General features: G+C 38.0%; 1 protein-coding gene across 2 annotated transcripts in view; it reads right to left on the reverse strand.

Annotated features, from left to right (window-relative positions):
- The window catches only part of PCSK5 (proprotein convertase subtilisin/kexin type 5), a 226,290-nt gene that overhangs the window by 182,032 nt on the left and 19,438 nt on the right, over window positions 1-24,820 (reverse strand). For both annotated transcript variants that reach the window (XM_059491816.1, XM_059491817.1), the window contains exon 2: window positions 20,025-20,129. In XM_059491816.1, coding sequence (XP_059347799.1) covers window positions 20,025-20,129 — 105 coding nt within the window. The remainder of the gene's footprint in view (window positions 1-20,024; window positions 20,130-24,820) is intronic.

Raw genomic sequence — 24,820 nt, forward strand, 5'->3', positions numbered from 1 at the left:
CCCAAATAATTTCTTTTCTCCATTTAATTCAGACAATATTATGGAGAATATTATCAGTCCAAGCAATCATAAACATTGCAGCACTGCATACTTCCATTTTATATATACCTATATAAACTGGAATATACATCATTTGACACATAAAGATTATTCAGTATACATATATGCATGTGTTTGTACAAGATTTTGTATCAACTGAGCTAATCTGCAAGCCTGCAGTATAGTAGGTGGTTATATTTTAGTGAAATATAGGTAAATATTTTTCTGTATTTTCTCCACTAGCTTTTAACAAAAGACTCTCTCTTGCAGGGCATGCCCCTGTTACATGCTGGAATTTGCCCATAGTTCCTATTTCCTCAGCTCCCAGCAAAATTAGGGGAAACATATGAAACAGTAATTTTGCAGAAGGACTGTGCAGCTTGTATGATCAGACTCAAACCCAGTAAAAGAAACAAAACTTGTCTTCCCACATGACTTAATGATAATTTTATGTATGCACAGAATTGCTCTAAGTAAAATAGCTGTTTAATTTCATACAAATAAAGATATGGGCAAACGACACATTCGCCTAAGGATGCATATGGAAAGGTAGTGCAGGCAAATGTCTAGATGGAATAGACTACAGAACATTTCAGCTGTAATGGAGGTACACTGATCATCTAGTCCAACTGCCTGATCAATTCAAGGATGAACAGAAGTTAAAGCACAGTATTGAGGGCCTCGTCCAAATGTGTCTTAAACGCTGACAGGCCTGGGGCATCCAGCATGTCTCTAGGAAGACTGATCTCTTTGATCAACCTCTTGGTACAAAAATGCCTCCTGAAGTCCAGTGTGAACTTCCCCTGAACTATTCCCACATCCCCCATCACTGGATACCAGGAAGAAGAGACCAGCATCTCCCTCTCTCCAGCCCCTCCTCAGGAAGCTGTACAGGGCAGTGAGGCTGCTTCTGAGTCTCCTTTTCTTCAAACTAGACGAACCTAGTGTAAACCATTAGGACTCATTTTGTATAGTACAGATAGCCACATGAGTGAAAGGGGGAAGTCAAACTAACCACTCTCAGTCAGTGACCATGCACTGCAATGAGGGAGACAGTGCAGGATGTTAGACAGAGTAACCTGAAACATCCCACATGCCTGATCACCGTCCTAATTATAGCTCTGCCTGGAAGGTGTTTAGCAAATCCCTTATGTTGAGATCTGCTGATGAATTGTTTTTATTCTCAGGTTATATTGATGCAACCTTTTAGAACTTAATTTAAACATCACTGTAAGACAATATACTCATCTGACAAGGCAATGCATACAATTTTGTTTACCGAAAATATCACTGCCACTTAAATGGAATAGTTTACTCTACCTTGTACAATCATTAGGTTATATTAATGAAAACAAGGTCAAGACTCAAAAGTTATATTATTATTGTAACACATTACCTTTGAGTATTTTATGGGTACTCATCCACAAATTACTGTAGAATGCCTGGGATATTTTGGATTTGTTTGATCCTGTATGAAAGGAGCTCATTTACATAAAAATAATATTTCTGGAATAATTAATTATACAGATTCTCATTTCTTGCCAAAAGGTGAGTCTATGCAAACAATGAAGTTCATTTTAACATTTCCATAAAGTCACACTTACTGAGAAGTAACAAAAGACATTTTCCCATTGACCTTAGCCTCAAAAGTTCCATTTTCTAAGTGTCTAGAAATCAAAGCCAAGCCAGACTGGAGACCAAACTACTTTTAAAAATCACCCTTTTCAGTCTCCTCAATTCAGCACTCATAGTATTGTTTTGTGCATGATCCAGCTCTTCTTCACAGACCTGCATGGAATACTGCTATGGCAATAAAACTGTCTGAGCTAATTCAAGCACTCTTTTTCTCTTTAAGTGACATTTATTTGAAATGAAATGTTACCTCTTAATGAAATGAATCAAAACTACTTTCTACCATTTTTAGCCTCATTGATTCAATAGAATTCTTGGGGAAAAAACCTCATGTAGATATGCTGCAGTAAGACCTCTCTTACCCAGAGCTCTAACTGTGAAAATAAAATATGATAGATGAAAAAAACCTTACATGGCGGGGGAAAAAATCCACCAATTTATCAAAGCAGCATGACTTTTCACATACAAACTTGGTTGGAAAAGATAATTTTTTCAAACATACTATGACAGGGTCTGCTTATATAAACATTTCAGATTTATTAAAAATGTGTCAATTCTAATATGTGAAAATGCCACTACTATACAGCAGAAGTTACAGCCAAGCTGAAGGTGTATTCCTTCCCATTTTGAAGAAAAACATGCTTGGGGTGAAAAGTTTTCTAATTCTGAAGTAAGTTACAAATTTCATACCAGAATCTGTGACTTTTATGACAAAATTCAATGTGAAGGTGTGGATCTAGAGTCTGTGAAAAAGAGATCCTTCGGCTGCCACTCCTAATTGAAACTGTAACTGTAACCCTTGTACTGCCTCCTTCACCTCCATCTGTCCTACACCTGTAAGAAGAAACTGTAAATTCCACCTCAGATAACAAGGGAGGAGGCGCCACAGGAACACTACAGATTAAAGAGAAAAAGAGAGAGAACACACACACAGAGCACATGGAAGGTAATGCCCAGTAAACAGATCAAGAGGGGCTACCTCACCCCATGGAGAGCAGGCACTGAAGAGCAATGCAGCAGTCACTCGGAGTTTGTCTGCAGACAGACTGCTCCGGGCAAGCACCCTCCCTCCCTCCCAGTCAGACGGCCTCATGCTGCATCTGCCACACTTCACTCCTTACTTGCCTAAGGGTCCTCAACTCTCCTACATGTGAGTTCTGAAAGACCCTGCTACAAAAGGACAGAATTGAGGATAGCCCACTCCGAGACAAAATATGAGACTGTGCTATTCTGTCCCAGAATAGGCCATGGGAAAAAAATTGCTCCAACAGTTACAGTGTACCTCCAGTGGTCAGTGTAGCTCCATTACAGCTGAAATGTTCTGTAGTCTATTCCATCTAGACATTTGCCTGCCATCCAGAGGGACATTGGCAGAGTTATGAGGTGAGCAAGACCAAGTGTGAGGTCCTGCACCTGGGTCAGGGTAATCCTAAACCTCAATACAGGTTAAATGAGTGGATTGAGAGCAGCTTTGCATATGGGTGGATGAAAAACTGGAGATGAGCCAGCAACTCTCACTTACATCCCAAAAAGCCAGCTGTATGCTGGGCTATATCAGAAGATACTTCTCTACTTTACCCTCTGGAGTGCTGCATCCACCTCTGGATGCAGCACCTCCCCAGCATAAGACAGGCAGAGGAAGGCCACGAAGACGGTCAGATGGCTGAGAACCTCTGCTATGAGGAAGAACTGAGACAGCTGGGATTGTATAGCCTAGAAAAGGTGTTTGGGGAGATCTTATTTCAACCTTCCTGCTCGAGGGGGACCTATGGGAAGGATAGGAAGGTCTCACAATCAGGGAGTCAGTCTAGCATGTGGGGTAGTGGTTTAAACAGAAAGAGAGTAGGTTTCGATGGATATTAGGTAATGTGAATGTTCTTTACTCAGAGGGTGGTAAGGTACTGAATAGGTTGCCCAGAGAGGCTGTGGATGCCCCCATCCATGGAAGTGTTCAAGGCCATGTTGGATTGGACTCATTGGATTGAGCAGCCTGGTCAAGTGAAAGGTGTTCTTGCCTATGGCAGGAGAGTTGGAACGAGATGATCTTTAATATCCTTTCCAACCCAAATGATTCTACGATTCTATGTTTCTAATAAAACAAATAAGCATCTTAGTTGTCCTGTCATTAAGTTTTCTGTGCTACCAGCTCTACTTTAGTGTATAATTTGACAACATTCTGTTTTTCCATTTCACCTTGTAATGAAAACAAAAGGTCAATGACTTAGGGTAAAGTGAGGATGACATATTAATATCCAAGGGCCGCACCTAGGTTAGTGAACAAGAGATGCAAGCCATTACTCAGGAGTGCAGGAAAGATGATGAAGACTATTGACACACCTCTTGCTAACTATGTTCAGTCACAAAGTGAGACCCTCAAAAATTTGACTTCTCATCCTAAAAAGAATTTTGTGTCATTTTTGATCACAATTAAAACCTCAGCTATCTTCTTAGCCTATTATTCTTCGACTCACAATAGCAACAGCCCCTTTTCACCATAAAAATAGATGAAGATAATTGGTAAAGTAGATGTTGACATATGTCAAGACCATGGAAAATTACTGCAGATACCATTTCACAAATGTAGGGGTCTAAAGTTAGATAAAAAGTTATTGACTCCAGCAGTGCTATATGATGCATTCTTGCTAATAAAGAAACTGTTTCTTCAGCAAGGGTCAATGACAATCCACAATCAAAGCAGTTGTCAAAATTATGTTACAGATTATGAAAAAAAACCAAGATAAAATTAGAAACAGATGTTAATATAGGCAGAGCAGAAACCAAAAAAGCAGAGAAGAAAAGACAGCGGATAATCCTTTAAATTACCACTTAACTCCAAAGAAACACATCTTGCGCAACAGCAGGCCAAGCTACTGCAGTGTCTCCCATGGACCAAAGCTGAAATTCAATGCACATTTTTCCACCTCATAGCCACAGAAAAACCAGTCAGTCCTGGTATGACTTAAGTGGTTTTATCTGCTTTGCCATGTATTTGTGATCAACTGTAGCAGTATAGCCATAGTTCCACATCCATGAGTTACAAGAATCCACAGCTATGGATTTTAATGGGACTGAAGTGTTCTTCAACCCATACATATCAGCCTAAAACTATGTGGAAAAAAGTCTTCTTCCTTTATGAATAAGACTGTAGAGGAATAAATTGTGAAGAAAAAAGGGAACAACCTGGCTAGTGATGAAGGAAGACAGGCTCTGTACTGAGGTAATTTAATAGCAGCCAGAGCTGCTGGGAAAGACAAAAGCATCACACTGAAACTCAGGAGAAGCTCAGCATATCTGCTGCTGGCAAGGATCTCTGTACGACTGGAAAACCAGGGAAAAATCTGAAGCAAAAGGACTCACGTTTTCTCTCCTTGGGGAAGTCTTGACAAGTTTTCTACTCGCAGACACAGTTGTAGTAACTGATGATGAACATGGCTACAGCCACTGCCCAACCTCCACCCTTCTAGTGTATTGTACCACAGCTGACCATAAAGGAGCTCAAAATTACAGGATTGAAATCAAACAGCAGCCTTGTGGGAGAGCTGAGGACAAATTTCAGGGAGTCTGGGCTCCTGGACAGTGGCTTCCAGCAGCACCAGCCCCAGATGTCATAAGCAAAGAACAAGCATCTAAAGCAGTTGGGGATTTTTCCCTTCCTCAGATCTGAAGTGGCCTAACCAGCCTGGATGCTCTGATTCTGTTTCTAAAATAACTCAGCCTTAGAACAGTGAGGAAAAGTCTTTAGAGCATGAGCTTAAAAGCAACTTCTATATTTATACAAGGTAGTTTATATTTTTTAGCCATAGGTCAAACACTTCACCTTGGAACAACTCAAGACCTACACGCTCATGATTCTGAACACAATTTTAAGAGAACTCTAATTGATAGGTCTGTTTGGTACAGTACCTAAAGCTCTGCTTACACCATTGAATACAATCAGTACTAGTATCTAGAAATACCTAGTTGTGGGATAATGTAACCATCTTTTCACCATTTCCATACAGTGGGAGGATTAGTATTAGTATCACTCTGAATGTAAACTTTCATGTTACAACTCCCTAAAACTTCATGTTCTTAATAAACTAAAAGGCTGATCCAGTGTCCACTAGAGGATACAACTTTGAGTTCTCTAAACTTCATTAGCTTTGGAATCTAACATCTGGCATCCTAGACAGCTGAAATATCTTGGATTTCATGTCTGTATTACTGTAGCAATTATTTTATATATTAAAAAAACCTGTTGAGATTTCTGATGTGATATTTTTCTTTTCTTAGGTTAGTCCTTCAACTCATGTCATAAATCATTTAAGTTCTTCAGACATCTGCATGTGCCTACTTTAGGGTGGCCTTAACTCATTTTGTTACATCTTAGGAAAACAAATCTCTACCACAGGATTAAATTCAAATGTCAAAAATAGCAGGGTAATTCCAAAAGTGTTGATTCAGTCAAGAGTTTCCCATGGTTTCAACTGTCATTTAGAAAATTCACTGAGAGTTAGCAAGACAGTAAAAGTATTCCATAATTAAGTGATATGTAATATCCATCAGTGGTATACTGGACGTATAGTAAATACACCTCCTGAGTAGACTGTTCACTGACCAGAACCCCCTTAATAGAATGTAAGGAAGTATCACAAATAACCTATTTCCAGCACTTTCGCTTAATGTTGTTTTGTCACATAAGTCTGACATGGAAAAATTCAGTCACAGAACATATACTAAATATCAAATTAAGCCATTTTCTGATCAGAGTACTTTAAATCACAGAAAACCTTGATTTCATTTGGGTTTATTTGATTGTGTCTGTCTTGCTATTTTCTATTCTAAATCATAGGAAAAGGATAAAGTATTTTTTTCCAAGCTGACTCTGTTTATAGCATATACTTAGAAGTAGTATTTAAAATTCAGAATTGAGGCAAAGTGCTTATACTAAGCTTCGGTTTTAGAGTTTTGCTGCGTTTTACATTTAATAGAAGTATCAGTGGCATATTTTACAGCATCCCATTTCCCTAGTTCCTTGGCATTTCAGATGCCTTTGTAGTACTTGATTACTACTCTTATTTAAAATCATGGAATCATAATGCTGGAAGAGACTCTTGAAATAATCAAGTCCAACCATCTACCACTACCACTTTGTTCAACATTAAATCATGTCCTTTAGTGTCATATCCAGAGGGCTTATGACTCTGGGATATGGTATATCCAGGGATGATGACTCCACTTTCCTGGGCTGTCTGCTCCAATGCTTTACAAACCTTTCCATATTTTCTTTTTTTAAAATATGAAATCTAAACCTCCCTTGGCACGACTTGAGACCATTTCCTCTCATCCTGTTATTTGTTACCTGGGGGAAAAGCCCAACCCTCAGTTTCCTACAGCTTCCTTTCATGTAGTTATACAGAGCAGTAAGATCTTTAGTCTGTTTTTCTGCCAGCTAAACAACCCCAGCTGCCTCAGCTGCTCCTTATATGACCTACTCTCTAGAGCTTTCACCAGCTTCATTGTCCATCTTGGGACTTGCTCCAGCACCTCAGTGTCTCTACAAAAGTGAAGGACCCAGAACTGAACACAGGATTTGGGTATGGCCTCACCAGTTACCTCCCTGGTCTTGCTGGCCACACAGTTCTTGATATAAACCAAGGATGCCACTGGCCTTGGCCACCAAGGGCACACTGCTGACCAATGTTCAGCCACTGTCCAACAGCAACCCCAGATCCCTTCCTACCAGGCAGCTTTCCAACCACGCTTCCCCCTGCCTGTAGTGCTGCAATGGATTATTGTGATCCAAGGGCTGGACCCAGAACTTCACCATATTGAATCTCACACAATTGGCCTCAACCTACTGATTCAGCTGACCAGATCCCTCTGCAGAACCCTCCTACCCTCCAGCAGAACAACACTCCTACCCAGCTTGGTGTCATCTGTGAACTTGCTGAGGGTGTACTTGATCCCATCACTCAGTTTGTCGAGGAAGATACTAAATAGGGCTGATCCCAACACTGAGCATTGGGGAACACCACCGTTTCATGGCCACTCCGTCTCTGATCTACCAGTTCAGGTCAATGGAGGAGAATGTTAGCAGTTACCTTTGGAACTGCTGCCTTTTTCTGCCCTGAAACTCAGTCTTACACTTGTCAGTGAACTTCACTGATATTAAAAGCTTGATTACTACCCCTCTTAAACATCATTATCAAAATGAACATCACCATTCAAAATTAACTGACAAAAACTACCTGTGAGAGACATGCAGCCAGCCTCCAATGAGGCCATATCTCTCAATTTCTGCATATCAGATAACAGAAAGGCTGGAGTAATGCTTAATTATGCTTGATTAACAAACTGGCTGATTACTTTCATTTATTTTAAAGCTCCAGATGAACCAGGGGTGACATCACTGTTGCAGCTTCAGGACGGTCCCTGTGCACATTCTGGCAATTGAAGTGTGTCCACAAACAGTCACTCCTAATTCACAACACTGGTCATATTATAAATTGAGAAAAAGAAAATAAAGATTGTTATATCCACAGCTATGATTTATGCGATAAATTGCATATACTAGATCTTTTTGGTCTCCAGTCACATGACTTCCAGGGTTGCAATGTGGTGTCTACAGTCTTCACAAAATTTCTTTCATCTATATTTACTTCATTTGATAGCAATCTCTATGGCTATTTCTACACTGTCTTTCATTAGGAGAAAAGGACTTTAAATGGTCTAATATAAATGTGATTTTTTTTCATATAATTACAATATAGGAATACTCTCTATACTAATAAAACAACTTTTTTCTAACAAAGATAAACTTCAAATGTACAAACGTGTATCTTTTGAAATATACAAACTGAAGTTTTGTTTGATAGAATCGCAGATGTGCTGCAGAAGATGTCTGCTTTCATGAGGGAAGACATTTCAGAAGCTGCAAAAACTGCAATGGTTTTCATAAATCTTCCTATTACTAGTACTATTTTATTTCTAATCATTCATTCAGTTCCTTTACATGCTGGACTTTAGTTCATAAACAAACATATATTAGCATCAGGCAACAGCTTAAAAATCACTTGACTGCCTTTCCACTATTCGCCAGGACAGTGTGAAAGTTGAGAGATGATATGTCAGGCTCCCACAACGTCAACTATTATCAAAATTCCTTCTTCAGACTCTCTTCAAAGTGTAATTTGGCTCATAAAATGACAAACATCTTCACTGAGCAGGGCTGCAAAACTCTGCTGGTTTCCTTGATGTAAGGCAAGGAAAGTGTGTCAGTAAGGCAAGGACCCAGGAAAGAAGCCCAAATATGATGAAGACAAAAACAGATCCACAAGAAAGTGGTATTCAGATGTCTTCTTAGCTGAGGACAAGGAAGTTTTTGAGGTCACAGTGTCCAAACAATATGCAGGTCACCAAACTGCTGTACAATATGATTCTTCAAACTCACAAATAGTTACAGGAATGTGAGCTGTCTGAAAGTTGAAGTTAAATAACTGGCCATAAAGCAAAACCAGAACATTTTTAAAACTTCTGGATACTTTGTATTGCTGGCAGATTTTTAACTAAAATTGAAAAAACTTCTAAAACCTTCACTCTGCATCAAATAGAAATTAATTCAGATGCCACATGACATCTAATAAAAGAGATTTGACTGGATGATCAAAATATTTCCTTTTGATCTCACAGGCTATGAGTCTATTGGCATTTGCATTCTTGAGAACTAGTTTTTTAGCAACAGCCTGGAAGTAAAAAAAACTTTGGAATCCAGAAATTCTGGTTTCATTATACAAAGCTGTTATAACACAAAGTTGTTACATATAAAACACAAAGTATATATAAATACAAAGTGTGTGTGTGTGCGTGTGCGTGTGTGTGTGCGTGTGTGTGTGGGTGCCCACGCGCGCATATATATGTATATATAAACACAAAGTTGTTATAACAGCTACAGATGAAACAGTGAATTGAGTCACAATTTAGTACAGCTACTTAAAAAGAAATTTTTAATCTGCATCATTTACAAAGTAAAGTTAAACCACTATTCTGGCCTTTATAGATATTTATATATAACTTCAGTACTAATGAGAGTGCCAGCATTTACTCTCTCTCTAAATAATTATTTTTTTTTTTAAACGGAACAAAAAGGTCAAACAATAATGTAGGTTAAAAACAGGTTACATAAGTGATAGTCAACACACCAACAGATACAACTGCTTTAAGTGGATTACATGGAGAATGTAGGTTTTTTTGTAATTACAAGAGAAATACAATTCCACAGAATTAAATACATAGCACTTGGTGTGCATTTGCCACTTGCCAGAATTTTTATTCAACTTTTATTATAGCTTCCAGCCTTGTCCCTGTTTTGACTCGGAAGCAGGAAGGAGCAAAGTAGTCTGATCAAGGCTGCACACATTCAAGCAGCAGAGCTGTGAACTGGACACAGCTGCCTGGCACCTCCTCTGAACCATTAAAACTGGTGAGGATCTGTTAAGAGTAAGCAGATCAGCCAAGGATGATGACTGGCTTTTCAGTGACATTGGCTTTTCAAAATAATCCTAAAAGAAAGGATTACAAAAAATTGGGTAGAGGGGAGATTCTTTTGCATTGTTTTGGGGAGGATGTTTTTCCAGCTCCCTTTTCCTGCCTTCAAAAATCTGTGAATAACCTGTCAATAATCCCAGATATGACAAATTATCTATGTGTCTCATGATTTCTTGCTGTCCACCATTTAGAATAGCTGGGTGAGATAACAAGCACTGGAATTAAATATTATGGTCTTGCCTGTCAGAAGCAGAAAGACAGATGCATAAAAATCTTGAGCCATTGTCGGGAGTACACATTGCTGCCAGAATGTTTTCCAAGTGCAAGAGAGAGAGAAAAAAAACTTTAATTCATTTTTTTATGAATGTCCTGCAATACAGCCTGTATCATCAACATCAGAGGAAGCTGGATCTCCTCAGGAAATGGTGTGTAGAAGCTGTTTTGTTAAATTTCTATACAGTCAGTTCTGAGATGTGCCTTTCCAAAATGTGTTTTCTTTCCATTTCTCCCTCTTTTCCTGCTGATATTTTGGCATTTGGCCTCACAGGATCAGCTGCTTCCAGAATGCTGCATCTTTCCACAGTTCAAAACTAGGCTCTCTTCAGTTCCTCCTATTCTGACACTTTCTGACACCCAGCAATTTTACAGCCCAGTAGCCAAACCACCAATTTGCTGTCTTTCTTAACACTCTCAATGCAAACTGACTTTAACAACAGCTTAAGCACACTTAGTGAAACACAAGACCACTGCAGCTGTCAGAGCTGCTGTCTTCACTACCAAGCTCTTAGAACACAGATTAAAAATTAGAGGACTAACTCCCCTTGGTTTTTTTAAAAATATTTAGTTGTCCTATCATTTTTTACCTATAAATGCACTTTGCTGTTAAAAAACATAGGAGCAAGTACTGCTTTACTGGAACTGTAAAGAAACTCAAGTATTAACATCTACTAGCATCTAAGGACTGAGGATTGTAAATATCTTTTCTTTACAACCTTCTGCTTTTACATGTTTGTAACTGCTATGATGAAATTGTCTTCTTAAGGTTTTCAATTTCCCACACATATATTTACCTAAAGTGCTTTTGCCATCATTAAGGCTGAGCAAAATCCTTTAGTGCTTCCTGAATTGTGTGAGGAATGTAACACCCTTTTCCTTTTTAGGTTCCAAATGGATTTCCTTGTGTTTCTTGTTCATGAGTTTGTTTTCAAATGGCATTTGCACTTATAAAATAACATTGCACAAGTCTGTGATCTGCCTTCATATGCATTGTAGGTCCCTCCAATAGTGGTCTCACTTGGAGTGAGGATGAGCGTTTCCAGTTTGCATAGGAGAACAAACCAGACAGATGTGCCATTAAGCAAGAAAGCATTCTGACATGAGTGGTGCAGAGAAAATCTTATCCCAGAATGGACAGAAAAGCATCTAAACTGGAGCTGGAGCGAGGTGACTTTTAAGGTCCCTTCTAACCAAACCAAGTCACCCAACTCAAAGATGTCTAAGTTTGCCATTCTGCATGCTGCACATACCTTTTGCACTCTCAGCAAAAGCAGCTACAAACTCTACTAGTCCCTGCTCAAATCAGCTGCTAACTCTCACAGTGTGCTGCACCATACTGATGTGTATGCTGCTCAAATAACTTCTCCAGACTTTAACTCCATGATGCTAACATGTGTGATGCTAACACGTTCTCTGATGAAGCAACAGATGGACAAAGTCTTTTTTCCTCCTTGTTTTTGTTATTTTACTGATGTACAGTCAACTGTGCACTTATGATATCCTGGACTGTTTTAACACTTATAAAATATAAGGGTGGAAGGAACCAAAAGAAGTACTGATGACTAATTATCTGTATCTTAAGTACTTTAATTTTGTAAAACAAGATATCAAATGCTAAATGAAATTAGGTCTAGTAAGATGTTTTTCTGAATTTATCCATTGCTGGGATTAGCACTGCAGCTCCAGCAGTTTGCACAAGAAAATTGTAACTATTATCACGTATGAACCCTACATTCAGTTCCTAAGGTACGTAAATATGTTTTTGTTGAGGTTCCTCTAGTGACAGTGAAGGGAAACACAGTGACAGTGAAGGGAAAAGTACAAGACATTTTTCCCCACTTTGCCCCCAAATTCAAGAGGTATGTTACATTTAGAATCTTCATCTTACTATGTGAACGTAGCATTGCATTACATCAACTTTCAGAAGTATTTGTTCCCTACACAGCAAAAGCATGCCCTGAAGGGAGTTTTCCCCCCAGTTATTCCTAAAGAATATTTCTATATATTTTTAAGGTTCCTAAACAAGTTTCTGTAACAAGATCTAGGCTATAGTTGGAAATAATGTCACTGGTCCTAACCTCTGCTCAACATGTTTGTAGGAAATAACTTTAAAAGGAGAATACACTCTACAAAACAAAAGCCAAGGACTTCAATTGCCACAAGCCCCAGATTCACCAAGTGCAGACAGGGTAAGGAACATGATTTCTCAAAGGAAAAATCCCCTATAGTTTGAACAGTTCTAAGCTAAAATCCAGCTACAATTCAGCCAATGTTTTTAAATCGTTGAGACTTACCATGCTCAAGACATATGTTGGTCTGCAAAATTCAGAATAGACTATTTATATATATTTTTTCTCTTAATAGCATGAGTCCCTTGCAAAGGCCCAGGTCATTGCATATATATGGGGACTTTTGCTTTTGCCTCTCTAAAACCAGAAGGCTCCAAGTACATCAAAGTCAGAGACAAATAAAATCTGTATCATTTCCACTATTCCTGGTCCAGAAAGTTTTAGTTACTTCTGTGAAGAGATTGCTGAGTCCTTGCCTGCTACTTTAGAGTCACCCAAAATCTCTCTTATTAACCATGTAGGCTAGAGACCTTAATAGCAGCTCTACCACAATGCCTAAAGACTGATGAGCAGTGGAATGGGATTACTGACAGCTGTCCAGCACTGTTGGACACCTGGTCCAACATTAGGAAGAAGAGCAACCTAAAATTTGGTGTTTTCTGCACAGGGAACAGTGTTCTGTCTGTGGAGGATACAAAACCAGGGTAAGAATGAACCTCGGGTGACTGTAATCTAAAAATGAAAAGCCAATATCACATTAATATATAGGGCCTTCCCTTTTTATTCTACTGGCCAAATCCATTGCTTCTATAAGAGGAAGTATCTGTTCTTCAGCCAACAAATTTTGTCACATAATGGTAATTTCTCTTTATTTACAATAGGTAGAAACATTTAATGAAGTTAATTGTTGCACTAGTGAGACAAGTTTATTTCTGAAGAACAAAAGCTTTTTTAATGTCTAACTAATAACTGATTTGCTGTTTGTACTCAAACAAAAAAAATAGTCATTGAAACTTCCTAGTGGAATTACCTTTTAATGTATTCTACTAGAAGCACCAAAATGGCCAGCAGGAATTCAGTGTAATAGTTTTAGAAGAGGAAAATATTCACTGTTGGGGAATATGGAAGTTTTTATTGAAATATATTACTGCATTCAGTTACCTACACTTAGATTTCCCTTTCATCATGATTTCACATGATTTCATCATGATTTCATCAGTTGTTGGCATCTGCCTCAAAGGAGATTTGACCCCTCAATATATCTAATTTCAAGTACATTAAAAAGAAGTATTAGATTAGATTCCATTTTTTCACTTGTCATGTCATTTTACAAAACTCCTTGGCAATTAAAATCTCATTGTTATCTTCTGGAAAAGAATTGCAGATTAGTTGAGGGGTTTTAACTTGCTGACTTCCTAATTAATGCAGCAAATGAGGAATTAAATCCTCCTCTCCCACCCATTGGAAAAAACGAAAACATTATTTTGCAGGATTCTAGTCTTTAATTATTTTCATATAATTATTTTCTTAAGATAGTAAAGAGATGAGGAAGGAACCTGATAAAACTCAGGATGGCAAGGAGAAGAGTCAGGATTTTTACCAGGGTTCTTTTTGAGAAAGAAACAACGCTCTGGTCCAGCACCGGGTTTCTGTGATGTTGCAAAAACTTGATTAAAAGGGTGAGGCACTGAACATTTGTGTTGCTGCAGAACCCACCTGGAGTGCTGCATTCAACTCTGGGGTCCTCAGTACCAGAAAACTTGCTGGGATTGAGCCCAGAGAAGGGCTGCAAAATGGTTTGTGAGCTGAGGTACCTCTTCTGTTTGGAAAGGCTTAGAGAGGGGAGGCTGTATATCCTCAGGAAAAGAAGGCTCCAGGGAGACCTTATTGAGGCTTTTCAGTATGTGTAGGGGACAAATAAGATGGGGACAAACTTTTTAGGAGGTCTTGTTGCTACAGGACAAGGAGAAATGGTTTTAAACAGAAAGAGGGTTGATTCAGACTAGATAGAAGGAAGAAATTGTTTACAATGAGAGTGGTGAAACCCTGGATCAAGTTTTCTAGAGAGAATAGGCAGATGTCCCATCCCTTGAAACATTCAAGGTCAGGACAAACAGAGCTCTGAGCAACCTGATCTAGTTTAAGATGTCCCTGCTCATTGCAGGCAGGTTGGACTAGACGACTTCCAAAAAGTTTCTTCCAACTTGAACCATTATAGAATTCTGTGATAAGGGAAAAACCTGCTACAAAATGCAGCTCCTTTATTGCTATACTCACTGGGATTTATCTCCATCTTTATTCTAGGTCTAGGTGCATTCTGAACTGCTGAATCGTCATTACTGAGTCATGAATAAAAAGTGTGATGCAGCCTCATCACGCAAAACATATTCTTGATTCCTGCTGAAGCAACACTTATTTCCCAGGGATGAATATAGTTTGAACTAAAACTAACATGACATTCACCCCTATAAGTACAGGTTTTAATTACCATAAAGAAAACAAACAAACAACCAAATAATACAAAATTTACAGCACAATGAACAGTTAGAATAACTAGCAGGATCTACTAGAATTCTTATCAGTGAACAGCAACTTCATATTTCAAAAAGCCCTAAAAAAAAATCCTAGTTGTAGGACTATTTGCTCATATTTACATGAAACTAATTAATACTCCAGAAGCAGGTGACATAGAGAGATACTGCAATTTCCTCTGATTCATTGTGATTCAGTTCATGCTTTAACTCACCCAGGAGAAGGCTCTTGGAAAACAGCCAAACCTATTCTTGATTTTTACTAAGTTAAAGATGTAAGGATTGCTCATGTACAAGCTTTTTCAGGTAATTAATTACAGGGACCCCAGTGGTAAATATTGGATTATTTAAGAACTTACTTAAACTTCCAGTCAAACTCTGAACATGAAAAGAGCATGACGGTTCCTATTATTTTGCAACCATGTAGCATCTTACTGATTATTGGTCCCTGTGTGTTTGTACATTTTATGGCTAACCATGCAGACATCGGTAACTTACCTAGTCCCCCTGTTTAACTGTTGTGTTATCCTGTATGCCTAACAAAATATTTTTGTTCACTAAGGTTTAACAACTAACTACCACCTTACCCATAACAACATTCTCATCTGATTTCTCCAAGCTTCAAATCCATGGTGATGGCTTTAAAAGCCCCAGGTTACTCATGGCTACTACAGCTCTGCTTCCCTTTGCAATCTCATGAACATAACTGTTCTACCAATAATAAGGACAGGCTTCTGGCATTACTTTCCTATCCTCTGAAAACAGCCCATATCATTTGTGAAATCAAAGAAATTATGCTTGCCAGCATTTTACATGCTGGTACCATGAGTTCTGTTTATCTTGATTTTGCAAAGATAAGGCTTTCTCCTCCATCATATTCCTACACTCTGTGTGAGCTTAGATCAGGCTGCATAAAATATTAGTGTCTGGGAGTGATGTTTTCCCAGGTATTCTGATCCTGGCGTACAGCTGACAAAGGCATGACACTACTGCAAAATTGTGCTCAAGCAGAGTATCTTCCTTATGTAAAGGTAGCCTTATTTCTTATTTCAATAAGACTGTAAATCTTTCTGGTCCTATCTTGTGTAGTCTTTATGTTTTTATGACCCATCAAACAGAATTCCAACCCCAAATAAACCTACCCAAAATTCATTAAAATTAGAAAAATATGAGATGCCATCTTAGTAGAGATTGATAAAGATGCACTATGCTCCAAAGTTGGCTGATGTCATACTTAACAGGAAAACAAATTATTCATTCCCTGGTTTTTAGCATTACGGGGGCCAGATGTCTTTTTCAGATCTCTGTTGTGATGGGAAACTCTGGGGACCTCATGAGAAAAACAGAACAAACTTTAGTACATCTATTTGAGTATATTATCAATCTTTTATCTGCCGTCTATTACCTTAAGAACAGTCATCTTCTAGGATTATTTATGCTACCAATGGGATATTTTTTGCCATATGAATCACAAATTTGATTATCACAGCTCTTCACTAAAAACTCTTCATTTTATGTAACAGTTCAAAATAAAAAGATAAATAAAATAAAAATTCCACCTGTGCTGTGCATTTAATTTGCATGTACTATTGTCATGCATACACACTTCAATTCTCACATTTCATTGGAATTGCAATCTCTTTACTAATAGAAAAGCTCCACCTGGTTTCCCTTATTGTTTTTATTAATGAAAATCTGGCCTTCAGACTGCAGTTTCAATCTTTGCTTAAAATATTTCCCACTTTATGACTCTTGATTTCACTACTGCAGCAAACCCAGAGGCATGCCTCAGCTCTTCCTTCTCAGTCCTAGAAATGCTGTAATAGTCTGGTTTCAGTAGATTGTCTACCATCAATACACTCAACTGTTTAATAGCTGAATTAGAGCTTCCTGATACCTTTCAACTATGGACTCATTCTGTACATCTTCCCACTTATCTTTTGCTCCTACTCCTATTGTTTCATGCATTGTAGTATTACCAAAATAACTCTGCAGATCAAACTGTGAAGCTAAAAAAAGCTTTTGATTTGTGGTGTGGTGCTCTCATTGACCCCTGTCAAAGGCCAACCACAAACAGCACATCTGGCTAGGGAGACCAGAAACCTCTGTTAATAGATTTCATTCAGTTGGCTTTGGCCTCTCCTTTAAATCCACAGACTTCTTCCACTTCTGTGTTTTCCCATTAGGACACGCAGAACACCACATAACTATTCACTGGCTGAGAAAGATGATGAGAAAAAAGACACGTTTCAAATTTTCTCCATTACAATCTATGTTAAGGGAATTACAGCCTTTCTCATTCATCTTTTCCTAAAATTTTTTAATCTTTTTCTTCGCTAAATGACAACACGTAGCACTTCGAGGTAAGGATGTGGATGACAATTGACAAAACTGTGTTATATTGCATATCCTTTACCTTTTCATCTAAATACAGATGATATGAGGTTAATACAGGCTAACGCTGGGGAAACTGTCAAAATGTGCAACCCACATGTCTTCAGCTTATCACAGAATCACAAAAGGCTGATAAACACCTCAAAGATCATCAAGTCCAACCTTTGATCAACCCCCATCTTGTTAACTAGGCCACAGCAATATGTGCCACACTCCAGTTATTATGTTCCCCGTTGCATTTATTCATATTGTTTATAACAGTGTCAAGAGGCTTTTCCAGAAGAAGAAAATCAAACAAAATATTTTCAAAACAATTCATTAATTTAAATCCACAAAAACAAGATTTTCTATTAGTTCTACATCTTTCATTGTGCATTCACACAATGACATCAAACACTATCCATTAAAATAATTCAGAAATACTAAAATTCATCATTTCTTCCATTATATGCAGGCTATTTACATAACAAATGGATACTCAATCAGAATTCCATCCTTAAAAATTTTGTAAAGGAACAAATTAATGATCCATGTTTGATGCAACACAGAACAGGCTAATTCCACGTGCATGTAAAAGGGAGAGCTTTTTCAGCATTAAGTTAATTACCATTAAATTATTTGGAAAGTAAAGAAACCTCAGTGTTTCTTTGTTCCCAAATAGCCACGCTGACTAATCTGCAGCAAATATTTGCATTAGATACCATTCCACTCATAAATACAGTAGTGTGCAGTACTTGCAAATTCTCACAGCAATGCAATGTGCCTTATATATAATATTACACCTTTTGTTTTAAAAGAACTAGCTTATATAGAATAATTAACTTGCCAGTCTGCTTTAATAATCATTAAATGTTATACACACTGAGGACAAAGTTGCCTTTATGCTACAAATACAAGTCCATTTACTGACATGTCCGCAGCCACATAAGAGTTCCCAAACCTAGGTTCAGTGAAGCAGTCACAAAGTGAATCACACAAACACTTCTTGCCAGATATAGTTATTAGAACATCAGCTTCTCTTTGGGTACAGAATCATAAACAGGGTTGGGTACCTTGTACAACCCTCACTAGAACTTCTCAATATTGAAGTGATACGTAACGGTTCTGAAATTTAGAAAGTCTATACCAAAAGCAGCACAGATTGGAGACAAGACCTAAACAGCATAATAAACAAATGATCATTTTGATTTTCTGCTGTGTTCTGCCTCAGTCTCTCACTATTCTAGCCAAAGTAGTCTGGACTGCCTGCCAGAGGTGCAGATGGAGTATCTGGAAGCTGGGTGTAACATCACAGTTTACAGTGGTACATGCATGCAACTCCTGCATTGGTGTGTTAATTGCTCCACTTTGTACATATGGAAAGAGCATGGACTGATGCAGATGTGAACACTTACTCTTCCTTTTGCATTTTTACCTATACTTACCCTCAGGGTAGTATAAAAGGGTATACAGTATACTGAGGGTTTATGCTAACCCTCAGTATACACTGCTCAGCAGAGCTGCTGGTGCTCTCAAAGGGTTAAGCAGTTCAGGCCTATCAACAGAGCATTGAACACAGTTTTTTTGTGCACATTCCTAGTATTGTCCCATCCTCAAGAGGAACTTCAGACCTAAACACAGTTTTCCAGATGGCAGAAGTATTCCTCTATGATGCTCAATTTGTACAGTGCTCAAACTCTTTCACCAGTAACTTTTACTTCTCATAAATGATTTGTTGAGTAAAACCTGACAAACCCTTCACAGAGAACATTCATCATCCAATAATTTAAAAAAGCTTGACTCTGTTATTACCACACCAGGGGCCTGGGGGTTTGTTGGCAAGATTTCATTGCATGAACAGCATAAAAAAGCTAATGGGATCCTCAATAAACTTTTTTTCTAAAAGAAAACCAGAGGCAATACAATTCTGCAGTCAGTGAATAAGCTACTAATCACTGAAACTAAAGAATTCAAACAAAAGTGTGTTGTGGGTAGGATACGTGAAGATATTATATTTAACTATAAGCAGTAATTAAATTGTGTTGACAGCTACCTATTATAGTGTATGCTACAAAAAAAGGCACCATTTTTCATGCAGATCTTAAAATTAAGATCAGTTAAACTACCAAAAGGGCCACAGAAAAGAGTACTCCTTTTAATCCCTTGTAGACCAAGTCCAGAAGAAGGCAAGAAAAAAAGCAAGAGAAACTTTCCTCTGAACAGTGTACCATCCCACATTGCCCATTTTTATTTTTAAAGCTGGTTGCTTCACAGAAGAAATCTGCAGACATAGATCTTACGTGTGTGTGTGGTTTTGCAGAGAAGCACAGTAATTAGTGCATTATCAAAATTCAAGTACTCATCTAGGAACAATCGTGCACTTTCTGTTCCAAGAATAGCATATACTTAATAGCATGGTATCTTCTTCACTTTGTTTTAATGAGAAGTAGAACCTTAGAAAACAGATAGGGTAATTCTTGTAATGCTATATGCCATTCAGGTGAATGTCCTCTGGTACAGTATTTCATATAAAAAATGCAAAGGCTTTTTCCTCAGACACATGCATGGATTTTCTTACCTTTGGTTCCATTGAAATGAAGCTGTGGGTACCTCTACTTGAGAGAACTGACCTTTTAATTGTTTTACTATGGTAGAAGTGGTAGTAGTCCTTCAATGTTCCAATCTGTAAGAGCAGAAAAGAAAAAAAGGAGTGGAAGACTTAATTTAATGAAACTGGTTTCCTGTTTTTCATTTTGGAAAGTCTATAAATTATGCAATTTCCTCTGAGCTGAAATGTTACTTGAACCCACTGATCATCTTTCAAAAGAAGGACATATGATATGAAGTAGATGAAGTATCCTTGAGGCAGTAACTGCACAACCAAAGATTATAACTGAGCTGCTTAGTCTGGCTATATCTACCTTTTTAATGTTTAATTTATATGCAGTACTTCAGGTAATTCTATATCAATCTATATCCAAACTTGTCCTCAAACAGAAAGTATAAAAATCATTAAATGGCATTCCATTTAGTTTGCTTAACGAAATGTACTGTAAAACACACTAGACTTGGTTACTTACATAATTAAACTATAAAAAGGACATTCACAGCATTGGACTACACAACAGGAATAGTTTTCCTCTTCTATCGAATGAGAGCAAAAAGTACAAGAAGGAAAGATGGAAATAGTAACTTCATAGGATAATATGCAAATTTCAAATGGTGCAATAAAAATGCTTCTTACTCATCTCTTCAGTACACAATAGAAATACAAATACTGAAGTGACATGGCGTTCACAATTTGAAAAATAAATCTTCCTTTCCACAGTCATCAATATGTCTGCTTTCATTTTTCATTTTTAATGTGAAACTTCAGTTTCACTCACCTACAAATATTCAATCTCCTTGTCTTTGGGAGAATGCCCCTCCAGCTCATTTGGAATTTTACCTACTAGCACACTGCAAATCTTGTAAGATATTTCCTGATTTAGTTTCAAGTTCCTCAATGATGAGCAAAAAAGGGACAATTGAGACTACTGTAATTTCAAGTTAAAACTCAGTGACTTCATGAAACAGGCTTGGCTTTCCAAATAGAGGTAAATGATATCACCAAAGAGGATGGAGCAACACTTAAAAACTTTCACCTTAAAAAACCCCTCAGATTTCTTAATTTGCATCTATAAGAATACACATGCAGGAAACTTGAGAGCTCAGCAGTAACGACTTGAAGAGAAGTGGAAGTAAGTCACTCACAAATTCCAAGAATATTTAGAATATTAGAAAACAAAAATCTTGGGAAAATTTGAAAGTAGACTACAAAGAAAAGACTGATATTGATAGAAAAAAGCAACAATTTAAATTAATTCACTTCACAGAAAAAAACTGGATCTAGGATATTAACACCAGTCAGTGTGGGTGGTCCATCAATATCTTTATTTTGGAAGAGTAACTTATGTCTAGTGTAACAAAAATACCAAAACATTCCGTTAAATCACAGAAATCACAGAATCACAGAAATTCTAGGTTGGAAGAGACCTTTAAGATCATCGAGTCCAAATCAATTTAGTTTATCATAAATTAAATAGGAATTGGTTTGTCTAAGACTAATGAGTATATCAGTAGTAGAGTAATTTTCATGCTGCCTTCTCTCTGAAACGCAATTCCAGCTGAACTGGCACATCTCCACAACACAAGTGAGCTCAGTTGTAGCGAACCAGGTTACATCTGGCTGGTGGCCAGTCAACAGTCCTGCTCCTCAGGGCTCAGTCCTAGGACCAGCTCTGTTCAATATATTTAACAACAATCTGGATACAGGATTTAAATGCTCCATTAGCACGTTTGCTGATGATACCAAACTGGGAGCTGCTGTTGATCCTCTTGAGAGACTAAAGGCCTTGCAGATGCATCTGGATAGGTCAGAGCTATGATTAATAGGATGAAATTTAAAGCTGAAATGCTGGATTCTGCACTGGGGATTAAGTAACACCAGGACAAGTGTAAAATAGGAGTGAAGTGGCTGGAGCACAGCCCTGCAGAGAGCAACCTATGGGTGCTGGCTGATATGAAGCTAAGTGTGAGTCAGCCATGTATGTGGGCAACCACGAGGCCAAACTGCAGTACCTGGAGTACCTCAAATACTGCATAACCAGCCAGACAAAGGAGGTGGTGATCTCATCATACTCAGCATTGGTAAGCCTCATTTAGAGTACTCTCTGCAGGTCTGGACCCCACAATTTAAGAAGGACGTAAAGCTCCTTGAATGTGTCCAGAGGAGGCCAACAAAGCTGGGGAATAACCTGGAAGGCATAGCTTGTGAAGTAGGGCTGAGCCTGGAGAACCAACGGTAGGCTGAGGTGTAACTCCATTGCTCTATACAGCTTCCTGAGGAGGGGACAAGGAGATGAAGCTGCTGATCTCTTCTCACTAGGATTCAGGGATGTGTCAGAATGGTTCAGAATGGCATCAAAGGAGGTTCACACTGAACTTTCTTTACCAAGAGGAGAGTCAAACAGGCTTTTTGGGAGGCTGTGAATGCCCCAAGCCTCTCAGTATTTATGAAGCATTTGGAAAATGCCCTTAATAACGTGCTGGAACTGTTGGTCAGCCCTGAATTTGTCAACTAGATGAGCACTGTAGATCCCTTCCAATTCTATTCTATCCTATTCTATTCTCTTCTACTCTGTTCTACTCCATTACTTTTGACTACAGCAACTAAAGTTTATTCTGTTTTTAAAAGCCTGTAGCACAGTCCACTAGCATCATGTTACTGTTGAACTCTTTCTACATTTCTATTATTTATAACAACCACTGAAATTTGCTGCCAAGCTTAGTGCAAGTGCAAGAGATGGCATGCTTCCCTGAGACAGAGGGATGTAATCAGTTACTTTCTGGGTGTTTCCTGGACTTATCATTAGTCTCAACCAAGACTGAAGTGCTAGTGCTAGCTAAGATTGAAGTGATGCTAGTCTTGCTTCGAAAGTCTTCAGAGACCTGTAAAGTGCGTACTCACCCCATCAGTAACCTATAAAGGTAACTGAACTTTTATAGACTTTGCTGCCTTCAGAGTGCATTAGAAACCCACTACTTTGTGTGTCTATGAAGGCACACATTACTGAAAAGACTCAGCTCAGACAGGCAACTGGATTTTACAACATCACAGAACTGTTTAAACAGAAAGGCCATATTTCAACAAAAATAAGCATCCATCCTGTTTTGTGCTACAAAGGTCTCAATATCATCCAGCTCTCAGTGTTTTGTCTTGCACTAGTTAAAGGTGTTTATTTATTTAGTTACTTACTGAAGATTAACTCTAGCTCACCACTCTGAGGGCATCCAAACCAGCAAATTTAGGAGATTACCTAAATTTACTTAACTGTACTCCTGGAGGTTCTACAGTTTAGCAGAACTAGCCATTCATGGAACATATTGGAGGCATCTGCATGCTTCCATTCCAAGGGGGACAGCATGAAGCTTTGTAATCCTTGTTCAGATCTACTCCCTCTGAGAACTTGGGCTGAGAACACAGAATTAAGCCCTTGGAATAATGTGTGGTAATTGCAATGCAATGTCTTCTAAACACCATTGATTTTCTGATAATAATAGTGATCATTTAGAATTGTGAGGTCTACAGCTTTAGTTCATAACTGACAAGGAATTAAAACAAGCCCAAATCTTTTAAGTGTAATGAAATTCATATTCACTAAATGCCAGTGGCTTTCACAGCAAAGTAACACCAGCATTACTAAAAGCTTTTTTGCCTTCTCTTACCTTAACTGGAATTTACTTAGACCTTCCAATTTCTTGGACCACTAGGAAGTGAAACCATGTAACTACAGCACAATAAAACTTCTCATTGTGTATGTTCTTGTTAAATTGTTTTTTATACTTTTAACTCCCAGGTCCTAGAGGCACTCTCACAGAAAAGCAGTCTGAAGACAGAAACACCAGAGCTAACTACTTTACTACTGCTACAAACTGCTGACAGTTTCACTCATATATCCTTGAGAAATCCTTATACTCTCCTTTTTTTTTTTACACAGAGGGCACAATTTCTTTAAAAAAGAAATAAGGAAATATTGCCTGGCCAAAGGAAAAAAAATGGATAGTGGGTGTAGAGAAGTCCTAATATCTTTAGAAGTAGTCTTTGTAGACAAACATTTTCAACAGATCTATACATACACTTTAGTTGTACTATGTTTATAGTACAACTAAACATACTATACTATGTTTATTCACATGATATGGTCACCAAACTGATCTATGTGACTAAGCTCTGAAACTAAACTGACTGAAACTTCTATGTAGCTGAACAAGAGTAGGGAAATCATTCCAGCTACTGGGCAAAAACCTAAGAGATGCTTCTTACCCAGTAAACAATTTTTTTTTTTAAGAAGCAAATCTTCTGAACATCTAGGTGCTAAGTGCTCTTCTCCCAGAGGGCTGAGTAGTAAACAAAATGCTGCTGATTTGGTGAACTGGAAGACATACTGTAAGATTACCTGTTTCTCCTGAACTTTAATGAATTTGTTCCTAAATGGATTTGGAAAGGAAGACAGATAGGTACAGATATAATTCCAAACTCAGTAAGATAGGAAAAGAGCCAAAGAAACACACATCAGCTACCCCTGTGGAGAGAACATAAGTCATTATAAATAGGCACAGGATTGTATTTCACATGGAGATGAAGGTATGACACTTCCCATTTTTTAGAACTGCAAAAAATTTCCTAAGTTTTAAAGTCCTTGGCAAAAGAAAATATCAAAAACAGAGAGATGAAGAATTTTAATGAAGTTTACCCTTATCATCTCATTTTAACAAAGTAATTTCAACTCTATTTCAAACTTTTACACTCTTTTTGGATTGAAGCATTTTCAT

The sequence above is a fragment of the Ammospiza nelsoni genome, chromosome Z, assembly GCF_027579445.1.
Source record: "Ammospiza nelsoni isolate bAmmNel1 chromosome Z, bAmmNel1.pri, whole genome shotgun sequence".
Taxonomy (NCBI): domain Eukaryota; kingdom Metazoa; phylum Chordata; class Aves; order Passeriformes; family Passerellidae; genus Ammospiza; species Ammospiza nelsoni.